At 40.2% G+C, this 27,615-nt stretch overlaps 1 protein-coding gene across 6 annotated transcripts in view; it reads right to left on the reverse strand.

Moving 5' to 3' along the window:
* Window positions 1–4,518: 4,518 nt before the first annotated feature.
* The window catches only part of PRLR (prolactin receptor), a 143,455-nt gene continuing 120,358 nt past the window's right edge, over window positions 4,519–27,615 (reverse strand). For 4 of the 6 annotated variants that reach the window (XM_067545510.1, XM_067545507.1, XM_067545509.1 and 1 more), the window contains 7 exons: window positions 23,851–23,980; window positions 21,826–21,995; window positions 19,445–19,614; window positions 18,068–18,209; window positions 17,084–17,183; window positions 15,154–15,223; window positions 4,519–14,360 (listed from right to left, as the gene is read on the reverse strand). In XM_067545510.1, the coding sequence (XP_067401611.1) occupies window positions 13,353–14,360; window positions 15,154–15,223; window positions 17,084–17,183; window positions 18,068–18,209; window positions 19,445–19,614; window positions 21,826–21,995; window positions 23,851–23,980 (1,790 nt within the window). In that variant the 3' untranslated portion in view covers window positions 4,519–13,352. Of the gene's footprint in view, window positions 14,361–15,058; window positions 15,224–17,083; window positions 17,184–18,067; window positions 18,210–19,444; window positions 19,615–21,825; window positions 21,996–23,850; window positions 23,981–27,615 lie in introns of those variants that run through there. The other 2 variants (XM_067545513.1, XR_010919200.1) reach the window with 2 other exon arrangements.

The following is a 27,615-nucleotide window of genomic DNA, read 5'->3' on the forward strand; positions in this document are numbered from 1 at the left end:
TCCTTTCCCCACCCCATCCCCTCAGCCCTCTTTCTTCCCCATTACACTCTCCCTGAATCTGCTCCAATCCCAGTACCTCCTCTGTCAAAGCAGTCCAGTCCAGTCCCCCTCTCCTCATTGCCCACTCTAGTGTCCCTGCCCTTCTCTCCCTTACCCCTTCTCGAGGTGGGCCAATTAGTCACAACAATGGTCAGAGATGCTCCCAGCACTGGCTCAGAAATGGGATGAACATTCTGCACCACAGGGGGAGCTTCCAGCCGAATTCTGTTCCAACATGCAGAGACCATGCAACATCTCTGCAGCAGAAATTCTGGTTTTGCAAAATAGGCACAGTGTATGAAAGCAGGCAAAAAGAAATAAAGGGAAAAGTTACAAAGTGTGTCATGCAGCCCTGTCCGATCCCCCCTGGGGTATCCTGTCCCTAAATTTTCCAATACTGGTGCAGGCCTGGTCTCCTTCCTGTGTCCCCTCCTTCATCTGGGGAGTGATTTGTGGAGGGGATTGAAGAACTGCTGTGGTATTAATAACCTGGCAGGGTTTGTAATCCACTGTTGCCAACTCTGATGATTTTTTGGAGCTTTTCTTTAAGCCCCAGCTCTCTGAATCACCGGATTACATGAGAATCTCACCTTTCATTTTTTTTAAAAGCAAGTTTCTAACCTTTGTCACAGAGGGAAGCTTAAAATGCAAACCTTAAAGGCTCGAAAGCCACAAGGCAAATAAACACAACCAAATGTATTACTTTGTAAAAGTTCACAATTTGAACAACAATCTCATGATTTTTGGGTGGCTCTGACTCATGATTTTTTTAATGTTTGTGTTGGGCAATACTGGGTACATATGTATAAATAATAGAATGTTATGAGCTGCAGCACTCTTTGCACAAATGTTGAAAGGCATGGTTCCTTGAAGGAGGGTACAGTCTTGCAAGTTGTTGAGTGTCTCTGGCTAAGAGCAGGACCTCACAGGATTGGGTTTGAAGTAATACATTTGAGTATATTGCATTAAAAAAAACTTACACTCTTTGATGAGCAATTGGATAATCTAGTTAGTGCACTGAGCCGCTTGTGTGAAGGAAAAGCTCTCTTTTTTCAACTCAGGCAAATGTACAAGCTGCCTGGTCTTTAATGTTTCTCAAGAGGATCTGTTGCAATGCAACCACTTCTCCCCATGGACTCCCATATCCACTTCACACAGCCAAGAATCCTAGCATAATACAGCTGAAGGGGTTTTTTTAATTAAAATTATCCAAATATGCTAAACATTATGCATTTCATGCTGTGAAGTGTTTTGTATTGCATAATATGTGTGAAAGAACCCAGTCACGCTAAATTTGTATTACACAACCTTTTATTCCAATGATTCTACCAGGGCAACAATAGAAACAATCAAACATATATTAAAGCAAGAAACACTTTAATCATGCATTAGGTAAAATAATCAGATATTTTAACGTAACAAACAAAACATGAATAAGTGTAGTGGCTTGTTCCCAATGTTTTAGTGTTGATCTTTACTTTCACTTGTGTGACGGGCTACCGGAAGGTAGTAGAAGGGCGCTATGTTAGCTTAAGAATGACCAAGGCCCTGTTCCCCTAGCAGCTGCCCAAGGTCTCCTTCAGGCTGATTAGGGCCAACTGAGACCAGGGTCAGCTGAGACCAATTAAGGGCTGCCTGGGAGCAGATAAAAGCTTCTTGTGGGCAGCCAGAGTGCTCTTGGAGTTTGGTGAACTGGAGAAAGAGAACTGTGAGTGGCAGGAGCCAGTGGAAAGCAGGAGTTTGCCTGCTGGAGTGGCTACTTAGCCCTGATGAAAACCAGGGTAGGGAAGCAGCCCAGAGTGAAGACTTACATAGTGTCTTATAGCAGCAGCAGCAGCAGCCAGCTACTGCTGTCAGCCAGGGTCTCTGGGCTTGTGTCTGAAGAAGAGGGTGGGCTTGGACACCCCCTACCCTGACCGCCCCTGGACCACCCAAGCCTCTCCCTAACCTGGAGAAAAGGGTTTTTTCCCCTCTCCCCTGCCTTAGAACCTAAGGTCCCGAGGGCACTGCTCGGCCTGAAGGAAGATGGGGCAGAAGGGAGATGGCTGCCATCTTAAGACTGGTGGGAGGCCTGGGTGGCCATTTTGTGCCCACCACACTGAAGAAGCGCTCAGCCCATGGGAGCACAAAGGCCACACATGGTTGTAAATTGCTCACACCCAAAACCACATATGTGATGCTGAGACTGACTGACAGTTATTTTCTGACCAAACTTGTTTTGGATAAGAAAGTTTCAGTTCACCATGATTAAGAAAAAAGGGGATTTTTTTGTTTGTTATAAAATGCAGGTTAGCTTTATATATATCTGAAATACCTACCAGGTGTATCCCAAAATGGGTGACAGTGACAGGAAAAATGTTTTACAGAACTGCATGCAGCGATTTGTATGCAATACCATGTGGTGATGGTGCAGAATAAAATGTGGACTCTGTGGTTTTTTTTTTTTTTTTTTTTTTTTAAAAGACAAAAACAGACATCTTTACAACCAGAAAAGCGGAAGATCATTTCAAGTTAGCGTAAGGGAGACTGGAAGGATACAGTAATAGGACTAACCCTTCTGCCGGACCGAGTCAGCAACAGGAAGGGCCGGGTTCTGTATCTAGGGGTCCCTGTCAATGATAAAACAGCAAATTGGCTCGAGCCCCCACCCAGTCAGGTGGGAAATTACACACTATCCCCTGGGTGCCCCCAAAGGGCAATACTTCCCCTCTCACAAGCACAGAGTCTGAGTGTGGAAAGAAACCTTTTAATAGCAAAATGAGAGGTAACATAGCACTTGTTTGGGAAACAGAGTTCATGAACTTAATGAACCAAACCCATCCCAGAGTACGGGGTGTGTCCTTCGCCTCTCCCTTCCTTCTTTCCCCTGTACTGACCGTCAGGTGTGGCTCTGCCCCCTATGCCGCACCTGTCAGACACAGGCTTGTCCAGGCCCCCTCTGGTGCTTTTTCCTACCGCCTGCGGGCGTTGCTGAGTCCCCGACCGCTAGCAACGACCATGCCAATCTCCCACCAACTGCTGGCACCAACCGTGCCTGGCTGCCACTGACTGTGCCTGGCTGGCACCAATTGTGCTGGCCCCTCTGCCAACCACTGGCTGGGCTGGCACCAATTGTGCCGGCCCCTTTGCCGACTGCTGGCTGGGCTGGCACCAACTGTGCCAACCTCGCTGCTGACCACTGACTGCTCTGGGCTGGCACCGACTGTGCCAGCCCTGCTGCTGACTGGGCTGGCACTGACTGTGCTAGCCTCCCACCAGAGTTGCCTGTTGCTCACTCAGCTCTGTTAGTTGTCAGGCAAGATTTCCCAGATCCTCTACTAGTTCAGCTCTTAGTGATTTCAGCTCATGGGTAACCTGCTGCTGCCATATAGGCAATATCCCTGCTTTCAAAAAACAAAAGACTCCAAGATGAGTCATTAATTCTACTTTTTAACAATGGGAGGCGATAGTCACTCCATGCAAGGGGCATATAACGATGGTCACTGAAAGTGCTGTGTCACCCAGCCTGCTGAGTTCAGGGACATGTAAGGGGTCAGCTGAGAGTGCTGATAGCTTGGTCCGCTCAGACACACTTGGTTAATCTGGAATGTGTGGGTGTATCTGTGCGGGGTTTATATGAATCTGGGGCTGGAGGAACCCAGCCCTGAAAACCTTAGGTCCCACAGGATAGCTCCATTGGGAGGGGACTTGTAGCTATATGAACACACAAGTAACACAAGCAATTCATTAATAGAATCGCACACTCCAAGTAACACAAGCAGTACATTAATAGAATCACATCTCCCCCCTTTCCAGGAAGGTAGCCCTAATAAATGAGCGTACCTCAAGGTAACGGGCAAGCCTAGTAACAAAGGAGCTAGGCTGGATCCTCATTTTTCCAACTAGTTTTACAGGGCTCCAGGCTCTTCTTTGGAGTGGTGAGCTTGGACACCTATAGAAGTAGCTGGATTCAAAGAGGAGGAGCCAACACAATGTGATCAGCCAGCTCTCCACAGACTAACAGTAAGATACCAATTTACCAATGGTAGATTGACCACAGTTTGGGAATCTCTGCTCTAGACCAGTTTGGTTCCCTACATTCTACCCAATTTATGATACATTTTTCTTTAGTTCCAATTGGATTCACCTTACAATATTCAAAATATTTTGGGATATGGTTTTCATAGAATTGGGCCTGATCCTGTGGTGCTTTTGCATGAAAAACACCATTTATCGCATTGGATTTTGACTGTGTAGCACTGCGTGACTGGGCCCTTGATTTGCATGGTATCCCAGTAATATAAAAAAGCCTTGAATTCATGGAAAGGGCTAAATGTATCATTTTTCCTTCTCTCTTGTTATATAGCCCATACTGGGATTCCTAAAAGAACAGTAAAACTTCTCCCCTGCAAAAACCAACACCTCTTATTTGAAATCTCAGAATCATTGTGGAAAGCTAGAAGATTTCACCTGTATATTTTGCTCAGGAAATATTTTATTGAATTTATTTAATTGTGAAAAAGCAGTGGAAAAAGCATTTACACTGAAAAAATGATTGAAAAGTCCATCATAAAGTTAAATACTTTAGTAACAATATTGAGCATAAGTGAAACTACTAGCAGATGTTAATACAACTAACATTTTAAATTTTAATAACTTAAATAGAACAAACTTATTGTTACCATAAAACACAGTCTGCTAAATATACATAAATAATTAAGGATTCCTGAGCACCTATTTTTATACCAGTGGTCTCTAATAAATGTACATTCTGTACATTGCATTATTTTATTTCTGTTCTATATCCTTTAATTCAAAGATATTGGGATTCATTTAATAAAAAAAACATCTGTGCTTCAAGTGATTTTGTCATTATAATATTTTTGGATGTGCAAAATGGAATGCAGATTCTAAACTTATTTCTAAAGAAAAATGCCTAGCTTACATTTACTGCAAGCTCCTAGTGCATTGGTTTATGCAAGTGGATGGGTAGAATTCCGTTTTCAGCATAGGGATATCCCTTTTTTCTTGTTGGGAAGTACATTGTTTGGTGTGCATGTTATTCAGAATATGCAATTTAATTCATAAATATGTTTCTTAAAGACAGCTGTTGACATCATGCATCAAACAGGAATTGGGCAAGAAACTGTCCAGATATTCTGTCGTCCCCCTCCACCCAAATAATGGCATGTTAGAAACTTGAGAAAATATACATTTTTAGCTATTGTAAATTTTATTACTTTTATTACTTTTAATGGACAGTATTTATTCAGACTGGCTTTAACAGTATTGCACATTTTAAACATGGACTCAAAAATAAATGTATGAAGTAACAAGTAGGAAGTTTCAGAATCCCAGATACACATCACTGAATATCTCTGAGCAATATAATTCATATATGGGATTGATGTTGCTAACACAACAAAAAATGGCATTTGTAGCCATGCTGGCAAGACTGTTTTCCAAGATGGAAAATGAGCATCAATAGCAAAAACAGAAGCAATAGCAAGAATGTTAATCTGGGTATATCTGACCCTAGGATAGGTGGCTTTCCTTTCCCTTTGGAGTGAAGGAGAAATGAATTAGTAGCCAAAGCACCATGCATCATTATTATCATTAAGAAACATGGCCCAATATCATGCTACTCCATGCATGTTTACTAATTCTAGCAAAAGGTGGGGTTTTACAAAACAGTCAGACTGTTCCCAGACGTGCTATCTTCTGTGATCCATAAGGGATATTTTCTAGAAAATGATTTCTACAAGGATTGCCAGCATCCTGTAAAAATCAGTCAATGCCACTGGTCTTCCTGTTCTAGCTTATAGAATTCACTATTATATGATACTTGCCTGGAAGTTTCTAAGAGCCCTGGATTCCTATTGTCTTCAGTGAGAGTTGGGGGTTCTCAGCACCTTATAGGATCAGACCTAAGAGCAGCACCACCCACCAAGCACTAAGAAGGTCCATTTCAATAAAGACTAAGTCTCCGAGACAGGAGAAAGTGAAAGGACTAGTAGCAACACAGATAGTTACCAAGGCTTTCACCCATGCAAAACAAAACAAAACAAACAAAAACAAAAACAAAACAAAAAAAACCAAACAAACCGAAAAAAACAAAAACAAAAACAAAAAAAAGAAAAGAAAGAAGGGGAGAAAACAGTTTTTCCCTTCAACCCCTGCCATCTTCGGCATGCAACTCTATATGAGTATTGTAAACCTTGCTTTTTGGCATATCATTGTTTCCAGTAGGCCCCCCCTCCCCATATGTTTAGGTATTGGAATTTTTATAGGAATGACTATTTAATGGGAATAAAATTGTATTTCCAGCACATACCACTCAATTCTCAAAATTTACCTGCAAGATGAAGCTTTTCTGCTTTTGAAAGTGCCTGCTTTGTATATTGTTACAAGCAAAAATCAAATGATTCCTATAGAGTTCACTGGCCTGTTTAGTGGAATCATCAATCTTTTGCTGCTTGAGGCTGAGAAGATGCCACACACTTTGATAAAAAGGAAGATAATGTAAGAGAAACAGAAATGTTAAAGGTAAAATAGTATGTGTGGTTTAAATTATGCAAATGAATAAAATACAAAACTTGGTGCACTATATTTCCCTTGTTTTTGTTTTTACTCAGAGCATAGGAACTGCCAGACTACATCAAACCAGTGGTCCTGCTCTTCCAGTATCCTGTTTCTGACAGTGGCCAGTATCAGGTGCGATAGAGGAAAGTGCAAGAAACCTCAGAGCGGATAATTATGGAATAACCACCTCAGAGAGAAAGTTTCCTTGTAAATCTGACTGATTATTGTTTATATCTAGGCTCTGAAACATGAGGGCTTGTATCCCTTATATATATTTTTATACTGTCTAATGTAGCTGTGAATGTTCTCCTAAGCCCTTTTCCTTTTTCTTTCTCACTTTTTCTTTTTTATTGTTTTGGTGTGTCTTGTCCATTGAGTTTTCTAACAATCTGATTTCTTACTAATGTTTAATAATCCCCACTTTTCTTTATTCCTTTTCCATTCTTTCTTCCCTGTATTGTATTTCTGTCCTTCCTCAATGTTGTCGTTCAAACTCTTTTAGTGGTGTTCCTCTTCTCATTCTTCTCTCGTCCTCTTCTGCCTCCATTTTTTCACCTCTCATCCATGTTCCAACCTTTCTTGAGTCACACTCAGCACTCTCCCACCCAGTCATTCTCTCTGGTGGCTGTGTCTATGCTGGAGAGGAATTTGTAATTTCCAGTTCGAGGAGATATACCAGTACCAGAGCTGATTGAACTAGCCCACTAAAAATAGTGTAACTGTGGCAGCACGAACGGCAGAAGGGACTAGCCGCCCTGAGCATGCACCTATCCAAGACTGTAGGCACGACTCAGCTGGCTAGTCCCTTCTGCCTAGTTTTAGCATAGCTGTGTGGGTATGCCTCCTTAGGCTGGAACTTACGTCTCTAGCTCGAAGTGTAGATATACCCCCTCTCTAACATACCCTACCCATTCAGTCTTCCACTCACTCACTTCTGCATCATCAGCCAGCACTCATTGCATCTGCACTCCCCTCTCATTCTACTCACTTGCAACAACTCATGTCCCTCTTGAATCCTTATTCATCACTTATTCCTAACCCTACCCATCGTTTTTTCATTGCTTCCTGTGGGTACCTGGCCTAGAGAGAAAGGAGGAAGAGTTGCAGCTGTTGATATCACAAGTGCATTTTGAGAATCTTGGGAGCCACAGCAGCAGGAATTTCCACCTCAATCTCAGTCAAGGAAACGCAGTCCCTCTTTCCCACCTCCATAGGTATGGGAATCAGAAGGGAGCCAAGGACCTTGCTTTTCAGTTGGTGGTGGTGATAGGAGAGACGGGAGTTCACTGTTGGGAAAGGGGGGCTAGTTTCCATTTCCACATAATGAGGATAAAGGCTGAAGAGGTTCAACCTAGCAGCAGCTTAAATATCAACAAGTGTCTGAGCATAGCAAACACTCTGATAAATGCTTAGTTCAATTGGTCTGATCTAGACGCTGAACACCTATAGCCACTCAGCTCACTCACCCTTCATGAACTGGGCACCAGTATGGGAGCAGCAGTGACTAGCTAACTGGCTACACAGCCCAGGAAAGGGACTGACACACCAGGAACTTGGCAGATGCCCCACACACCAGTCTGGGCCTGCCCATAAACTGAAAAGACGTCATTTTTCACACAAAAATATCCAACCTTACTATGAATCCATAATAACCAATTTTAATTGGTCTAATGCAACACAGATGGTGCCTCCATGATAGTCATACAACAAAAGCAACTGTAACATAAGATGTTTGCTTTTTTGTATTTGGTACAATAATAATTTCCAATTTGACACTTCAAGTAAAATGCTTCTGTTTGGCTTTTTAAAGGGAGGAAAAAAAATCAGAGGTAGTGATTCCTTTGAAAATATGGAGCCTAGTATCATGACATGTGCTTGATTTGAACATGACTTTATGGCTTTAGAGAGGATGTATGTTATCCATTAACTGGCCAAGATTTCTTTGATTTCCCTGTATAACTCTTTCAAGTTGTTTAAAGTTAATGAAATATGACTGAAGCACATTAGCTGGCTTCATAATATGAACTCCACATGCACAGTGCTTTAGAGGTTACAAACTAAATGGTGAATATTCACTATTAATTAACTGCTATTACTGCACTTTAAATATTTGAGTGATATTGTAAAACTACTGCTCATTTGTATTTCAAACTATCTAGACAGACATAAATCAAAACATTTACATAGCATTCATTGCTTCAACATAAATCCATTATGATTACAGGTTTGTTATTCAGTGTTGTTCTGTAGACACATATTTCCCATATTAGTACTGTTTATGGACAGGTATGTACATTTTTATGTAATATGACTGCAAAGGATTATGTCATCATAAAGAGTACTCTTCAGAGATCGTATGTTTCATGTGACAGGTAGTTTTGGGACCATGTGTCCCAAATTCAATAAAGCACATAGACAACTACTTAAAAGCACCAAATATTACACAGAAAATATGGGTACCATGTATCAAATATGAATCTGCTAAACAAAAACAGCCTAATTAGAAAATATAAAAGCACGAGACAATCTTTTTCAATACTGAAGGAAAGTAGATATTTTATTTAGAAAACTATTTAGAACCCAAATGGGAGGTAGTTAATTTTAAAAATGTTTAAACATTAAAAATCATTTTGTGTATTTTAGAAAACAAATTAGTATTTTCAGTGGAGTACTTATGGTTACAATTTTAGGGCTTATACTTTAGGGCTTATACTTTATTTAAAAAGTAACCTGACATAGAAAAAGTGTGGAACCAATTTGAATATCTTTCCCATGTGAGAGATATGACTGGTGAATCAACTGCTGGAGGGCTATTTACTGGGAAGAATTCTGGTAGGTAATTCATCCATCAGTCTGTCTATCAGAGGTGATGTGAGAAGTCTTAATTCCAGGCTACTATACGATGCCTTTGTAGAAATCTGATTTATAGGTACCTGTAACATAATCTCATTTTATTCCCACATGAGAATATATTCCTTAAACAGCTGTAAATAAAAATCCTATCTGAAGTTATGAAGATTAAATATTTGACATCCAAAGATCTACAAATATATCTGAGTATCAGACTAAAGAACAATTTTTTATTTTCCACTTGATGTGCACATGTACCTTCCAAATGTCAATGGATCAGGTTCGGAGGGTCATGTTCTGCAAAACTTCATTGGCTTTTGGAAGCTACATTGACACATTCACACAAGAATAATTACTATTTTAAATAAAATTGCTATTTAAATGTGTGTACGCACGCATACACATGCAACTGGAAATTTAAATAAGGGTGTTCATTTGGAAAATCATTTGCATGTTATAATTATCTAACATCCCCCCCCCCTCCTCCAAAAAAAGAAAAGAAACCTGAACAGTTCATACAAGAGATGTATTTAAACTGAATTACACTCTAGCTGCTTCAAACCAGCCAGGAGGAATGCAGTTTATTCACTTCAGTTGAAATTCAACCTTCTTTGTACAAAGCCACAGTAATCTGACTTCATGAGGAAGGGGCAGGCAGGATAGAATCTATGTCCCTGGACTTGCTTTAGGCTGCACTGTGACCCTTCCATAGCCATAGTGCCTATTTGTGGCATGGAATATCAGTTATGGTCCTTCTGCTCCCTTTGGGTTTGGGTCATTGGGTCTGTTTAACTGTACGTGAGATCTCCCATAGAGAAAGAGATTGGGCACCTTGTTTGCATTACAACACATATTTTAGACCAACTGGTCAAAGAGGCCTCCATTGTCCGCATGTACAAACCTGTATGTACAGGCAAAAATGCCCATTTTCTCCTCATGGCAATTTGGAGTTTGCATGTATGGAGTTTCTGAAAATATGTCTCAATGTCTAGTCATCTTAAGTTCTTCAAATTAACAGTGGGATGTTGGAACAAGAAGGGACCTAGCCCAGAAAATCAAAATGATCCAGATTCCCTGGCCAACCAGGCAATGCTCAGTATAGAAAACAGAGATGAGCAGGCAAAGGTAGTTTAAAATCCTAATCCTTTGAGTGTGGACCGACTGAGCCCCTAATGAAATTTAGAGAAGGCTAACTATTGCTCTAAGTTTTGACTGCTTGCTGGTCCTAAGAAGTCACTGCAACAGCCAGGGACGGTTGGCACACTGGGATGCTCCAGACACCTCACTTTTCCCTGGCTATACCTCCTACACTGTTTGGCAGTATATTACCCCAGAGATTTCCCCTACATAAGGGGAATCTTCATGTGGCTGATTACCTGGCTTTTTACCTTGAGACACATAGGGCCTAGAATAAGCCTGAGAATCTGGCCTCAACATACTTAGTAATAATTCTTTTTTGGCACAGGTATGACTATCAGTAAGAAAAAAAGGAGTGTGTCTGATCTGAATTGACTGTACCAGATTCACAGTCAGGAAACTGAAGTCCAAATGAAGAACTTTCAAAGAGAGACAGATAAGATCATTGTGTATTAGCCAAGCATGCACATACATGCCCTAAAAACATTCAAATTTTCTTTCTGATTAACTAGATAATTTTACTGCAGTAGTCATGGCATTCCCTACACAATGCCTAGAAAATACTGCAAAGGTGGCAGTAAAGTTATTTAGTTATCCACAACAAAGCAAAATATTTTAAGTGTGATCATTGTTTAGATAGACTGAGTGTATTTTATATCTACATAATATAGTTTTTTTTAAAAATTAATGCATTTCCAACGTTCTGCTTGTCAGAGTTCAGCAGATAGATGAACAGAGATGGGCTTTCCTATGGCCCAAAGGTAGTATGTTTGGTTCCATTTGCCAAAATTAGATGTGGCCTTCTGGACCTCCCAAGACCTGGAGGGGTACGTATGTTGGCTGTGCAGCTGGCTCAATGCACAAGGCCAAAAAAGTGCCCACTGAAGAACTTCAGAGATGTTGTGGGGGAGTGGGTGGGATGTACTGTAAATATACTTCCCATCACTTGCACAACACAATCCCTGGCCCTCTTCCCCACTCCACTGGGCTATGGATACCTATGAATGTTACTCAGCTAAGTATCTTCTGTACATAGCCAAGTTGCAAGAGAGAGAAATAAATCATCATTTGACTGTATTTTCCTTCAGAAAATAAAGCTGTTCTTTGGGGAAGAGAGGGCCACAGAAGGAGTGCCATTATTCCCTGTTCTCATTTTGGGGTGATTGGGGTGCTTCCTGTCAGCCTCAGTTACTAGCAATGGGAGAAGGCTCTATTGCTCTATTTTCACTGTGGGAAGAACTGCCTCAGACCAAGTATATGGAAGGACCCCTCCTTCTTCTTCATCCCCATCTCCATTTTATCAGAATAGAGGCTCTTTGACAACAAGGGTCATGGCTCTTTATCCTATTGTGCTTGGACAGGGAGACATCAATTTTGGAAAACATAACTGCTTTAAAATTTCCTTCCTGGCTCAGGGAAAAGCCTACTTTTTGTGGTAGGAAGTAGGGGGATGTCATTCCATCACTGATTGACTTTACACAGCTACTTCTATGGAACAGTCCACAGGCCAGCAGGGAAACAGCAATTTAGGGAGGGATAGCACCCCCAAAACCTAGCATTCAATTCAGTTTTACAAGAATAATTGATAAAATAAATGGACTAAATAATTCCCAATTCATCATTATTACATCTACAGTCTATTAGAAATATAGATTCAAAAGCTACTTCATAGCCTTCATTATTCTACAGGTATCATTTAGTTATTTTGGCGTTTCACTACTGAAATGATAGCTTCACATCTTATCACCTCTTTCTGTATCAGCAGAAGAAATCAGTGAAGTTATTAGGTAGGTAAATAGTTCTGGGAAGTTAGAAAATATTTATTTTTACTTTAGAAAAATAGTCTTCAAAAATACATTGTTAAACTCATGGGTTTTTACTAAAGTAGATCTTTGTATTATGTACAGTAAGGCAGTATATCAAATAGTGTCCTGCTGTGTCTTTTTCTTTCAATGAAAGTGAATATTGTTTAGTTCTGTTTAGCTAAGAGATGGGTGGGATGTAGCTTATTCATCATACTGAAATGAAGCAGGAAAATATATTGAGAATGATTCACTACTTTGATACAATTACCTTAATATATTCTCTTTTATATATGAAATTGTCAACATCCAAAAAACTAACTTGGGGGGGCGGGGACGGATTGAGAAAAATATATAATACAAAAACCTATACCAGTGTTTAGAATGCATTAAGAAAAAATACACTGTATGCTATAGCATTCTTTTATGGTAGTTCATCAGCAGTATACCTGGTCTAGGAACTGTATGAGCAACTATACTGATCAACCCCCCAAAATTTTTATCTGTTGAATTGGCAATATTTGGCTAGTTTTAATCAAATAATAGGAGAAATGCAAAGTTCAATAATTTGTTTACAATGTAGTTTTTCACAGCACACAATATTCTCTCTCTGTCCTGTATCCCTAAATTGAAAATCTATTTTAATGATCTGAGGTTTATTTCTTCTATTACATCAACTGACAAATCGCTTTTTTCTCTTTATTATATCCCAATTTGTACGGGTTTTCCAAGAAACCGTGCCATGTGCTTTTGTTTTACTGTACATAACTATTAACAAAAGTAAATCTATAAATCACAATTAGAAAATGAAATAATTTGTTCTGCAATCAGCTAGTAGAAAACACAGAAAGGAGTGAGCCACAATCGAGCTCTAGTTGTGTAATTCTATGTAATCCACATACTTGAGCATTGCATTTAATTTACTCTGTAGTGTTACCTGAAGATGGATAATCAAACTTTCAGTTAATTAAAGGAGCACATAAAGGAAGTTGGATCCAAGTAATCTAATCCACCAGTGTCTATTTTGCACTGACTTGGAGCTGTAAAACAGTAGCTCATATTTTTCTCTGTTTGACGGTTCTGAACAGATTCCTTTGGAGGTTCTTGAAACATAGGCGTGATCTGAACTCTTGAAACTGGCATTATTACTACAATGCTATTGTCCACAACTCTTGAGACCTTTGTATATTCCTTGCTGGTTCCAGGGACTGTACAGTTTTCAGTTTTGCCACTATTTTCTTTCTGTTTCGGTAATACAGCTAACGCCCCGTCTTGGTTGACTTTGTGAATTTCTACATAATCCATTAGTTTAGCAGACAAAAAAGGTGACTTCTCATTGGGGAGCAATTGAACTGTGTCTTGGTCAGCTTTGGAATGCAAGCTCTTCATCTCCTCCTGCTTGTCTAGTTTTTCTAGTTTTTCAACGGTTGTAGAATATTGTGGCTGATGATTTTCTTCATTTCCCACCAAAACTGATGCAACATTCACATTCATGGTGCCAAGAGTTATCTTACGAACATCTGAAATGTTGTGGAAGGAGCATTTAGGAGTCTGGTTGTTAGGTAGCTGAGCTCCAGGCCACGTAGATAACTTTGCACTACCAGTGCTAAAATAGGGTGTTTTCCCTTTTAGGTCTATGCTCTGAATTTTGCAGCTGCTTTTTCTTACATTCTCTTCTGGAATTTCACTGATATCTGGTGTTTGAAATGCTGATGGAGGGATTCTGGTCTCCCTGTTCCTCTCAGAGAGCAGAAAAGGGCTGTCACAGCTCCCTCTCCCTGAGTCATTGTCTGTTTCCTTGTGTGCTGACTTCATGTTTTTACTGGACTGACCTTTTTCATGACTTGGCATCAGTTGCTGATCCTCACTGTCATCTACCTCCAGAAATTCTACCAGTAGGTCCTCAGAGCCTGATGTCGGAGGGAAGTCCTGGCAACCTAGAGCACTCAATAACTCTTCAGACTTCCCTGTCTGAGGGGATAATAAAAATATACATTACAATCATGCTCATGGCTAACCACAAGATTTTTCTGTTCTCTCCCCACCCTGACTGAGACAACAGTGATTAGCCTACACTTATAACATAGTAAACATGCTTGAATGCTGTAGCTGCTGTAATATATGCAGTTCTATGGCTAAGGCTAAACTGAACCTAAACTTGTTCTGGTGCACAAGACAGTGGGCGTCTACATGCATTTCCTCTGAATCCCTGTTCAGGGGCCAGACAATCCCAAAACTTGTGCTCATGGCACACAAGGACTGCGGGAATCTAGCGCCGCGAGGGAATTTAGTGCTGACAATGGTACTAGGCAGCCAATGGGGTGAGGAGGGACAGAATGAAGGAAGACCATGGCCCAGCCACCTCTTTCTCTCTGGACACTAGAGCATTGTAGGGAGCACATACTGTATCCTATTAAAAAGAGTTAGCAAGAGTCACTCAGGCTTTGGCGCCCCTGGTGCACCAGGAGGCATTATGACAGCCTCAGATACAATGCCTCAGAGTAACTGCTGGTACTTAACCCCTCTTCAAATCCCCTTTTCCCCCGCACAGTGAAGGCATTAGCTTTTAAAGGCACATCTTGTCCGTATTATCAACCTGGCCATTTTACTTATTCTTCAAACAAATTCAAGCTATAAAGGACCTAATTATGGTAAACACTTGTTCCAGTATTAAATGCAAATGCCATCTCAGTTGCGTTCATTTTACAAAAGCTTGGCAAAGTATGTAGCACTGAATTCTCCTGTACTCTTTAGTAGTACCCACCTCTAGCAGATGTGTATCTAGTCCCTTTATCTTTGGCCCTGGAACTGGTGGTAAGATGCAGGCTACCATACTGAAAAAACAAAACAAAACAAAAAAAACAAAGGCAGAGAACATAGGAAGTGAAGGCACAAACCTTACTGCACCAATTGCTATCCCATTTCTACACCAGTTCAAACATTTCTAATGTATTTGATACCTTTCTTATTAGACCTCTGCCCACTGTGTGATGCTTTCTCAGGACAGCATCACTTACTCAGCCAGGTATATCTCAGTAAACATTTTTAAGTGCCTTACACAGCTGTTCAGAAAAGGGAATACTGCAAATACTGTGGTGAAGTTAATTACTTGTGAACTGGAAATGTAAAAAATTTTGATGACAACCACTGTAAGTGATGTACACTGTCAGAATCATTTATTTCTATTATTACAAATATTTGAAATAGTACAAGAGGTGTACAGCACTTAACATCATTTCGGCACTAAGATGCATCTGTCTCAAATGTAGAACACAGCAGCTGTTAACACCATACAGCCACACTATACAACATCTTGGTGATGAAATTGAAGAAGAATGCACTTTTCAACTGAAAATGAACGGACTAATGAAAACATACTCTGATTGTAATCAGCAATTTTGGTACCAGTCTGAAACTTCAAATAGTGAGCCCCAGGTCTCAGGCTAGTGTGATTTTTCAATCCCCAAACTGTTTCAGTCTGGCGGGAAATATTTTGGGGGCTTGTCTACACTTACAGCACTGCTGTAGCACTTAGTGAAGATATTACCTACACCATGAGAGAGCATCTTCCACTGGTATAGGTAGTCCACCTCTCCGAGAGGCGGTAGCTATGTTGACAGGAGAAGCTCCCTTATCAACAAAGGGCTGTCTACCCTGGGACTTTGGTCAGCATAACTGTGTTGCTCAGGGGTGTGGATTTTCCACATTCCAAGCGATGCATTTTAACTAACATACATTTTTAGTGTAGACCAGGGCTCAGGTTCTAATGGCCAGATAGCGTCTGAGTGAGTGGGAGAAGATGGAGGGGGGCACAAGGAGCTCTCCCCCATGAAAGAGGCTGTCACAATTACAACTGCAATATTTGTCTGTACTTGGGGGAGCTCAAGGAATGTTTCCTTCAAACTCCTCTATAATGACCCAGTGGCTTTGCAATACCCCAGTGCAGGCAGTACCTGATAGGCATGATTGGTTCTAAATATCTATTAAAAAAGACAGGCACTTCATGGTGAAAACAAACAAAAAAAGCCACCATTTCACTATGTCTCACTAGAAAAATAATGTAAGTTACACATATTGCTTTGCTTCAGCTGCTAACCAGCAAACATTATTTCCAGCACTGAGCACTTCATGCTGCTGGGATACAATCAGAGAAATAAATAAAAGGCCATAATATAAGGCCTACAGAAATAAGAATACTCTGTAATACAATAAAAACAATGAGAGTCCTGTAGCACCTTAAAGACTAACAAATTTCTGCGGGCATAAGCTTTCGTGGGCTGCAACCCACTTCATCAGATGCATCTTATGCCCGCAGAAATTTGTTAGTCTTTAAGGTGCTACAGAACTCTCGTTGTTTTTGCTGTATACAGACTAACACGGCTACCCCTCTGTAATACACTGTTTAACAAATGAACTAGGAAAAATTAAACAGGAAGCTCAGGGCTTCTCAGTCAATGTTCTCAGTCAATGTAAATAGGCATAGCTCCAATGAAGTTAAATTTACTCATAGACTCATAGACTTTAAGGTCAGAAAGGACCATTATGATCATCAGTTCAGGATCTAATTATTTATTGATAAGCTTCTAAGAGACCATAAAAACAATGGAAAATTAAAACAAATGTTAAAAGCTTATTTTTAAAAGTAATTAATGAAATCCTTTTGATTTAATACAAATACTAAGATAGTGACTTACCTATAGCCTTTCAAAGCCACTGTCCAGATTATGATTAAACAAATGACAGATGATAATACAGCCACAAAGATCCATACAATCATATCCTTCATTTCTTTGTCTAGAAAATACAAGCAAGAATGCATAAATTGCATACAGTCTAATAGCTAAAAAGTGGGTGATAAAAATGTTGCAAATGGCCCCTCTCTTTAAAATAGGCCAAACCCCCAAACTCAGTTTTGCAGTTTGAGATCATCTCTAGTACATGCTGATCTACTGCATCATATTGGTGCTTGATATTTAGTGTGCTCCTCACCTGCTGGCACAGTGCAGGAAATAAAATGCCTATGAGAAAAAACCCTATAAGGGTAAAAAGTATACGAGGCAGGTAATTTTGCCACAGTCAGATACAGGACAGAAAAGCAAGGGCAGTGTCTATCATATGCATAAATCTGTTTTTGTGAATAGTTTTGTCATTTCGTGGTTAAGACACGTATAATATAATTAATGAAATGAGAGGGAGGGGAGCAGCTATTGGATGGCTATGAGAATGTTTAATGGTACATGAAGCCTTATACATTTAGGCCACCAGTTCAAATACATCACAGGTAGGCAGAAATTAAGAACCATTACCATCTGAGGTAGTATGGTGTCCTATACAGTAATCTCAGTGCAGTTCCCAATGTACAAGTATCCACACACTTGTCAAAACCACCATAATGAGAGGCACTAAACAGCACCCTGGCTGGCAGACTCAGTGGAGTGGCCAGTGTTTAAATGGGTAAGGAGAATGGACCACCTTCTTACTCAGAAGTAATCAAGGCTGAGACAAATTGAGAGCTTGGTGTAGGGAAGCTGCCACTTCTGCTATCTTAGCGATGTTTTATCTGTCCTGTGGGTAATACAGGACTTCAGTCTTCAGGGCTGCTAGCTGGGCAGCTAACTAACATATTAAATTCACTTAAATTTTAAAATAATTAATAAAAGGAGAATCAAATAACTCACCACTAGGAATTTGAATATAATTTTCCGAGCTCCATTCACTCCATTCTCCATGGTCTGGTTTGCAGCGTACCTGTACAATGTATTTCTTTCCTGGATTTAAACTAAATATCTTGTATTGTGTTTGTTGTGCAGCTGGAAATGTCTGAAGAATAAAGAACACAAAACCCATAAAAACTGAGAACATAAGAATGTCCATACTGGATCAAATCAATGGTCCATCTAGCCAATATCCTGTCTTCCGACAGCAGTCAATGCCAGATGCTTCAGAGGCAATTAACATAATAAGACAGTTATTGAACAATTCATCTCATCATCCAGTCCCAGCATCTCATAATCAGAGGCTTAGGGTCATCCAGAGCATAACATTGTATCCCTGAGGCATTTTGCTTTAAAAATTGTAGACTATTTAAAATGTTGACGGAGTAATGGGAGTGTAAAATGAACAGTACTGAAACTAGAAAGCACCACAGGAATTTGCAATATGGGAATAGAAGTATTATCTAGCCATTTATCAGCTTTTTAATATAACACTATGAGAAAGAATTTTAGCTCTAGTGCAGTGTTTAAGTGAAACTATTGTGAAAACACACAAGGAATGGATCTCCCCTTCTCCCAAAGTTTTATTTATTTTGATTTGGGAAGGCAAAAAACAAGGAAGAATCTAGCAGATGATGAAGATGGGGGGGAACAGGATATCCTCTAGTGTTTTTTAAAAAAACAATTAATTTTGAATTGAGAATTTTGAAAATATGAAACTTGAAGGGTTTAGAGGATATTGAAAAGAGCAGCACAAGCCAACAGAGAGAGACAGCATTTTGGAGAAGCATTAGTTGAGGGAGCACCAAAGATGAGCTCTGGAAAAGGCACAGTGAGTAGTGAAGGCAGAAGACAGAGTTGTGAGCTTGGAACCCAAACAAAATGTCCCCAGATTTAAGGATATAGAGAGGTAGAGGCTTGTGCCTATGCTGTCATTATTTAGCCTGTCAACAAAACCTAATGATTATTTGCAAGGATGGAAATAGTTTCACATAATTTTAACCACAGATTATTACTGAGCTTTCTGTTAGCAATTTTATGTTTGTGGTTTAAAAGGGATTACTATGGTAAACAACAACAATCAAATCCACATCTAGAACATAGTTAAACTAGGACTGACAATTTAAAGAGTACGATAATAATATGGTTAATATACAGTCAAATATTTTTGCCACTGGTTACCACACATCTGTGGGAAAATATTGAGATCTCTCATGCAGCACTCTAGGGCAACTTTTGGTAATGCTGAATTTTTTATGGTGTCTGGTGTATTACATATATGGATATAATCCAATTGACAAGAGAACACCACCTAACAAAATCTGGTAGTATCCTCCTTACCTCCCACTTCTCCCCTTCTTCAGATTTTAGTCGCAACTCGTATTCAAGAGTAAGCCAACCGGATTTGACATCAGCCAGTGGAGGTGGATACCATTTCAACAACAGATATGGTTTTCGATCTACTTGTTTTTTTACTTCTAGAGACAAGTTCACAGGAGGGTCTGGCTGAACTGTAAAAATGAGAGATCGGAGATGAAGAGCTTGAATCACCTTTGCCTGGCACTTTTGGAAGTCATTGACACTTTTGCAGAGTGGGTGTAAAATGCTATCAGTTGGTGTAAGTGAAGTGAGTAGAGAATTCTAAACTGGTAGTGTTTTATATTCAGCTACCACCTGCAACTGTTAGCTACGTTACAACTCATTCTGGTGTTGTGATAAAGGGGATTAATAATCTTTTGGAAATGCAAGGCAGCATGAATGTACAAATTCGAAGCAATAAGAATAGTTTATGCATTGAGTTCATTTTGAGATTTGTAATAATATGAACTGATAACAATTAAAACTGAAAATTAATTTTTGCTACATTATTGTTTGCTGTGTTACTGTCATCTCTTCCCCATCTAGCCTTGAAGAGACAACATAGCGAACGGGAGTAAAATATAGTAAAATTCTTTTGTCATGAAAGTCAGCGGATATACCTCTGAATGCACAAAAGTAACATATTTCAGTGATTAAATAGCTAACATTTTTACATAGTCACATCTCTCACATAAAATTCAGAAAACATAAGAGCACAGTTCCCATGGGCATGTGCAGTATTTAAAAATAATACATGAGTTGTTGGCCAGTGTCAACATTAAGGCATTATCTACACTAGAAAGAAACTGAATCCAGATTCCAGCAACAATCAGCAGCATTGCAGCTGCATCATTTCAAACTGCTAGTGTAGACAGATTCAGGCATTTTTACCAATATGTCACAATAACCTGCACTGAGTAAGTATTCATGATGTGGTAAAAATACCATAGCCTTGTCTACAGTAATACTTACAGAGTTGCTAGCACCCAGGCAGCTATACCCACAGCTGGCAAACTGGTACTAAATTATTCTAGAATTGATGTATTTTAAACACTCTTTCCCCATGAGATAAACTGAATACTTGCCCACAATTACCCCCTCTTAGGCAAAAGCCTGAGAAGAGAACGATACTCACACCATGACCCAAAAAGCAACTGACTCTGGCTCTCTTGGATCTGATGGGAAAGCAAATTCCTGAATAGAGAATTCTATATTGATAACACCATGCACCCAGACATTCAGATCTAGGCCTTGTTACTGGGAGTATCAACTTAACCTCAGCTTCTGGAGTGGCAGAATTGAAATTTTCTTTTAGTTGGATAGTTTTTCCCAGGGCTCAACTGAATAGGAATAAAAACTGAAAAATGTCTAAGTGCTCCCACATGATTGCACATTTCTAAGTAACTAGCACTTTTGGACTGTCCCTGGAAATTAAAACTTTGGGATAAACCAAACTCTGAAGAAGGTGTGTACTGCCTTATAATTGTAACAAATGTTTAACAGCAGAACATACTGTATTTGATATATGTATGTCTGATATATGGTATGTGTGTTAACACAGGAATAATTTCAACTGCAATTTCTGTCCTGTTTTCCACTTCCATGGCATTCAGGAAATATAGCAGGCAATAGAAACTTAAAAATGTTCAAAGACTTGCACGGAATGTAACCACATAACTAGAACTGACTGAATAACCAATTTTCTGTTCAACAGCCGAATGAAAAATTGGGGAAAAAAAGTTGTTACAGGTCAACCCAAAATGAAAATATTTTGAATGTTTTGGTGAAATGAAATGTTGAAAAAAGTTTTGTTTTGAGATGATCAAAATGTTTTGGTCATCTCAAAACTAAATGTTTTATTTAAGTTTTGAGTTTTAAAAAAATATTTTAATTTTTTTTTTAAATAAAATTGAGGGAAATTCAAAAATGAAACATCTTTCTGAAACTAAAAGTCAAAACATTTCATTTTGGAAATGCTGAAACAAACTATTTAGATACATCCAAGTTTTTTTTAGATATTTTTGCATCCAAAACAATTGCAGAAATTGACCTGAATTTGCAAGTTGTTTTGGTCAACCCAAATCTTCATTTTTTGGTGAAAAAGGGTTTAATATGAATAATTTCATCCATCTCAAAAATTAAATCCATTAAAATCAATGCAATTTTGAAACTGGATTATTTGTACACACTGACAGGAGGCTATATGCATTTTTCAGTGGTATTAACTTTGATGCCACATTATATGGGTATATATATATATTTTTTACACATGACCTGGGTCCTGAACACTGGATCTGAAAGCCTGTGCACTTTAGATTAATTTGCCTCTGGCTCCACTTTTTAAAAATGTCTTAATATCTTACCTATGTAAGTCACATCCACATAATGAGGCTCAGAGGTGTTACTTCCGATCTTATTGGTTGCCTTTACGGTGATATTATATATTGCCCAAAGTGAGGTGTGCTTTTTATCAAAGTAACAGGAATTGGGGCCTGCAGTTCTGTAATCTGGACATTCATTGATTAGTTTGTCTCTGAAATTAAAGAAATTTAGTGATCAGGAAATATACAGAATAAAGCACCTGAATTTTACTACTATCACTACGACTACTTAGGACTGGATATCACCCACTCGTGCTCTGGGGACTGGGAAGAAGTCATAAAATGCTGATTTAGCCAAGGTGAGCAATAAGGCAGGATACGTCCCCAGCATTCAAGAGAGTGCAGTAGGCCTTAGATTCTGAGATGATCTGCACACCATGGCCCCAAAAGGGTGTAGTGTGTGTGGGAGGTGTTCAGCTGAGTAAACGCTGCAGTGGGTTAGCTGGTTTTTTTTCAGAATGGCAGAAAAGTGAGTCCTACCGCATGCCACCTGATTCTACCAAGTGCCAAGAACTAGGTGGCTTTGGCAAAATCTTTTAACCAGCCTACTAAATACTGAATAATTCAAACATTCCTTTTCCCCCAAAATTCATTTCATATCTCTGATATACCTTCAACATCTGTTTCGTGCATCTCTTCTCCATACCCAAAACCTATTCTGAGTCTTTCGCCTTCTGCCCCTCAAAAATCCAGTTGTGCCTCTCTCCATGTCCCCAGAAATCCATTTATCATTATTCCCAAACTGAGGGTGTGTCTACACTAGAGCTGGGAGGTGTAAATTTCAGCTCCAAGAGATATATCCTTGGCTAGCTAGCATGCTAAAAATAGAAGCGTAGCCACATCAGCACAAGCAGTGGAGGAACTAGCTGCCCCACATACATACCTAAAGTATTGATGGGATCATACTTGGGGCAATTAGTTCTTCCTACCATTTGTGCCAGCATGGATACACTTCTATTTTTAGTGTGCTAGCTTGATCAGAGCTAGAATGAGTATGTCTCCTCGAGTTGGAATGTATACCTTCCAGCTCTAGTGTAGACATACCCTGAGTAAGGGTAAGGGAGGAGGTCCTTGACTGAGGGAAGTATGCTCATTTCCCAGCTCCCTCTAAGAAGCAGGAAGATAAGCATGTGGCCTCCACGCTTTGTCTCTCACTGTTTGAACTGGTGTCCACACGCTCCCTGAATGAGCCTGCTCTCAGCAAACAACTACACACTTCAACATCAAGTTAGCCAAGCATAAGCAAGGACAAGTCAAAAGTAGCTTGCTCTTCACAACTAAACAAAAACACTGAGTAACTTTTTATTCAGAAATTTTTGGAGACTGACTCTGGTGTCAGACACTTATATTCCCAGAATGCCCTTACCATGATCACATTTTATGTAGATCTACCCCACCATTGTCTATGGATCTGTGTGTGTGAAAGGCTTGATATGATGTTGGTAATTTTAAAAACAAGTAATTGTGATTGGCCTTGTGCCTCAGGAGCCCCTTGGCCAAGGACCCCAACTTTGTACCACAAACTGTAACCTGGGCTTTGTAGGGGCACAGCAGTTTTCAAGGCAATTTGTCTAAGACTGTCAGAATATTTCAGACAGACAAAATGGGTAAGGCAATATCTTTTACTGGACCAACTTCCATTGGTGACAGAGACAAACTTTTGAGCTTACACAGAGCTCTTCTTGTCTCTCTCACCAACAGACGTTGGTCCAATAAAAGATATTACCTCACCCAGATTTCCTCTATAATATACTGGAACCAACACAGCTATAACACTGCATAGAATATTTCAGAGCAGTTTGAAAAGTGGCTTTAAACAGAAACCTTGCTGCAATCTCAATTATGAAATTGCTACTGATGCTTCAGAATACAATTCATTTTTACGAAGATCTTAAATTACTTTTTAGGATAATTAATTACAACATAAGAACAAATGAGAATTCAGATTCTGTAAAGGTACATAAGGTAAAATAATAAGCCACAGAATAACTATCCATAGCTTCTTACCCCTCCTTGCAGTAAAGCAGAGTATAGTTAGTAGGAAGTCCTCCATCTGATCCGGGCTTCCACCAGCAAGTAAAAGTTTCCTTTTCTGGAGAACGACACCTCAATATTTCAGGCTTTCCAGGAGGCTGCCCTATGGAAATGCATAGATGATCTTGTTAATAAACTTTACTGATATACAGTACACAGAACAAAATCAATCCTGAATTTATAAATTATTGACAGGTACAGAACAGTCAGACTCAGGTATGTTTACTGTACAAGAAAAAACATGCTTTCACTTCTCTATCAGCAGAAATGGGAGGATGGTTCAGTGGTTAGCATACTAGACTAGGCCTTGGAAAATCTGGATTTAAGTCTGTGGTGGAGCAGGAACTTGATGTGTGATTTTGGGCAAGTCACTTAGCCATTCTGCGCCTCAGGTCCCTGTGTGTAAAAATGGGGATAGCAGCGTGTCCTACCTCACAGTGGTGTTGTGAGGATAAACACATTCAAGTTTGTGAGATGCTGAGATACTATGGTAACAGGAGCCATAGAATTTGCTAAAGTAGACACTCCAGGTATGTCTATCTGCAGATTAGTCTATACAAACCACTTTAAAAAAAAAAAAGAGCATTTCAATTCTCTACTCATCATGCCAAAACTTTGTGTTAAGAAAAACAAAACACAAATCAGCAAAAGTCTAGCTGATGAAGCTGCATTTTCCTCCCAAATGTTTGCCCATGAGTGTGTCCTTGCCAGTGTTATCCCCAGTGGCGTACCAAGGAGGGTATTGTGTGTGTGGGGGGGGAACCATGCTCCCAGGCACGGCCTGGTGAGGGCGCTGGCTGGATCCTCTTTGGAGGAGCCATCCCCCCCGCTGTCACAGGTGGCCAGGGGCCGCTGGGCTTTGACATTCCCGCCTGGCTGCGGAGGGCTCCCGCTGCAGGGGGAACAAGCATCCTCCTGGCCGCTCTGCCCCGCGCTGCCAGCAGGGGCGCCATTTAGGCAGGGCGAGGGGGAGCTTTCGCCTTAACCTGATTTTCCTAACAGCTGGGAGCGACATTGCTTGCTGGGCTCTTCTTCCCTCTCCCCTTCCTTCACTGGCCAGGACTTGGACCAATGACCTTGCTTTCTCCTCTTTCCCCCTCCCCTCACTGGCCTTTGCTCAGCCAATAAGAATGCAGAGGGGTGGCAGAGCTAATAGCAGGGCTGGGAGCCTCTCCAGCACCTTTTCAATCCTGAAACAAACTGGCTCAGCTGGGAGGAAGCAAGGCAAGCTCTCAGCAGGCTCTGTGCTTAGACTGAAGATGCTGCAGATTTCATCATGAGCTGCCCCTCACCTTCACATGCTGACATGTTAAAAAGGCAGGAGCAAGCTCTTGTGACACCAGTAGACACAGGGCTGCTCAGGCAGGGGAGGGGGCTGTTGCCCCAGGCACATTCAGGGGATGATTGTCCTCACAGACAGCCCAGCTTTGGGAGTTACAGGCTGCAAGAGCAGCACTGAAGAGTGAATGACCACCTGGAATCTTTCCCAGCTGTGAAGAAATAAGCAAGTGCTTTCACACCACAGATATAGTTTAATTTACACTTAAAACTTCCCCATTTTTTTCTAACGCTCTAATTTTTTAGTGAATAGCAGTACCCAGTGTGGCCATTTATTTTGCCATTTAATCCCACTTGTGAGAATCTTTCCTTTGCCTACAATGGGTTTTGATTGGGTCAGGTTACAAGGTAGGTCCACATAGGCTGTTACACACAAATGTTTTGAATGCCTTGATCTTACCAAATCTCCCCAGGGTTGCATTTTTCTAGGATCTATTTCCCAGAATACTTTCCGAGGAGTTGCTGGTCCTTTGTATATGAGGATACAAGCTACTGCTGCCCTTAAGCAGGCATTTTGTAGCTGTGTGTCTGCTGTGTTGTATGTCCTTCTCATCCAACTGGTAAGTAATCTTAGCTCTTCTTGTATTTATTCTTTACTATTTCTGAGGGGGTCAGAGTCATAAACTTGAGTACCTCAGTGAATTTCACTGAAGTGATGTTTACTCCTTCAAATTCTTACAGCTACACACTAGAAACCTCCTTCCAACTTTTTATTTATCATAATTATTTGTATAAAACCTTCAGTGCACATAAACCCAAGCCAGTCTGAACAGTTTGCCAAAATGTGTTCATTATAGATCCATGCTGCTAACATCCATCATTTAATTACACACTAGATAGTGATTTTTTTGAGTTTTTTTAAAAGTTTGGTATCTCAGCTACTTTTGAGTCATCATTAATTTATTCCCCTCCTTCATTTGTTAATTAATGCACATACTTTCTCTCTAATACTACTTTCCCCCTTGACAAACTTTTAAATCTTCTTCTTAAGCCCTGTAGTTTAGCATCAGCTCATTTACATTAGTGGTGAAAGATCAAGTTAAAACACATAATCTGAATTCTTTTTTCATTACGGATTAGAAAGTTCTCCAAAAATATCATGCCCAAGAATAATCTAGAAACCATGCAGCTACTGTGCTGGCCTGGACATAATGGAAACCACTTCAAGCCAGGGGATGCTGCACCCCCAGTACCCTTAGTTCCAGCACCTATGACTTTTAAAAAACAAAACAAAACAAAGTTATAAAACCATGGACTACAAAAAAGATTCTAAAACCTTTCAAAAAGGCTATATATCTGACTGCACAAGATTCCTGTGCAGTGTTTGCAGTCCAAACATTGGAGCACTTACTAGGATATTGAAAGTGAAATGAATTAAAAGTAATAGAACTGATTTTTTTCCCATTGTCTACACTTAGAGAAATGCAGAAAGTAAAGCACGTAAGTAGTTACCAACTACATTACATTTCTTAAATTCTTTCAATTGTAGTGGCCCAAATCAGTGTTGTCATTATCATCTGCCTAGTCAGATTTGGGATTGGGAATATTTTGCTGTATTTTCTCCTGATTGTTCTAAATTTACAAATAAAACTTAAAATATGGCTTTAATTGGTATTTATTTTTTTCTTCATATAGGAATTAGGTACAGTTCTCCTGTCCACTAAATTTCTAACTTATTACCTGCAAAAAAACCTAGAGTTTTCAGGTGCCTAAGTAGCCCCTGGAATCATGGTTAAAGTTGTTCCCCCTACCAAAATCTGAAATGGCGCCCCTGGCAACAACACCAGGGAACCACAGGGACCCCAGCCACACAGCCAACACAACAGCAGGGCTCTGGGACAGAACCTGTCACGCCCCCTCCCTCACTGCTAGGTGGCCGGGAGGCATCTGCCCCTGTCACTCCCACTCCCAGCCACACCTGCAGCCCCCACAGAGGGGGATTGAGGGAGAGCAGGAAACAGGCCTGCAGATCCTCCCTCCCCAGTGGGGTGCTGCCGCTGACTGTGGGGTGAGGGCATAAATGCAAGCATTGGCCCCCAGACACCAGAGACCCACGGTATGCCACTGGTTATCCCTTCTCCCTTCCAGCCTCAGACCAGGCTGAGCTGCCTCCAAGGGATAAGAAGAAGGAAGCACTTACATGTTCCTTGTTTAGTGATCTCATGCATGATACTTAGAGACCTAAGCTACTTGTCTGATCACAGCCAAAGAAGATTTATTGTGACCTGTTTGGTATCTCACTGATGTTATTAGAGACTCAAACAAAGCACTTACAGCAGGACAAAGCTTAACACATCAAGTAGCATGATGCTGATTGAAACACTGCACTGAGTAGGACTAGTGTGATTGTGCAAATATGGTCTCAGGCTATTGAGAATCTTTATTTTTCAACTCTGAGAT

The sequence above is a fragment of the Emydura macquarii genome, unplaced genomic scaffold (assembly GCF_026122565.2).
Source record: "Emydura macquarii macquarii isolate MOO-44397 ecotype Brisbane River unplaced genomic scaffold, CSIRO-AGI_Emac_v2 contig_1045, whole genome shotgun sequence".
NCBI classification, from domain to species: domain Eukaryota; kingdom Metazoa; phylum Chordata; order Testudines; family Chelidae; genus Emydura; species Emydura macquarii.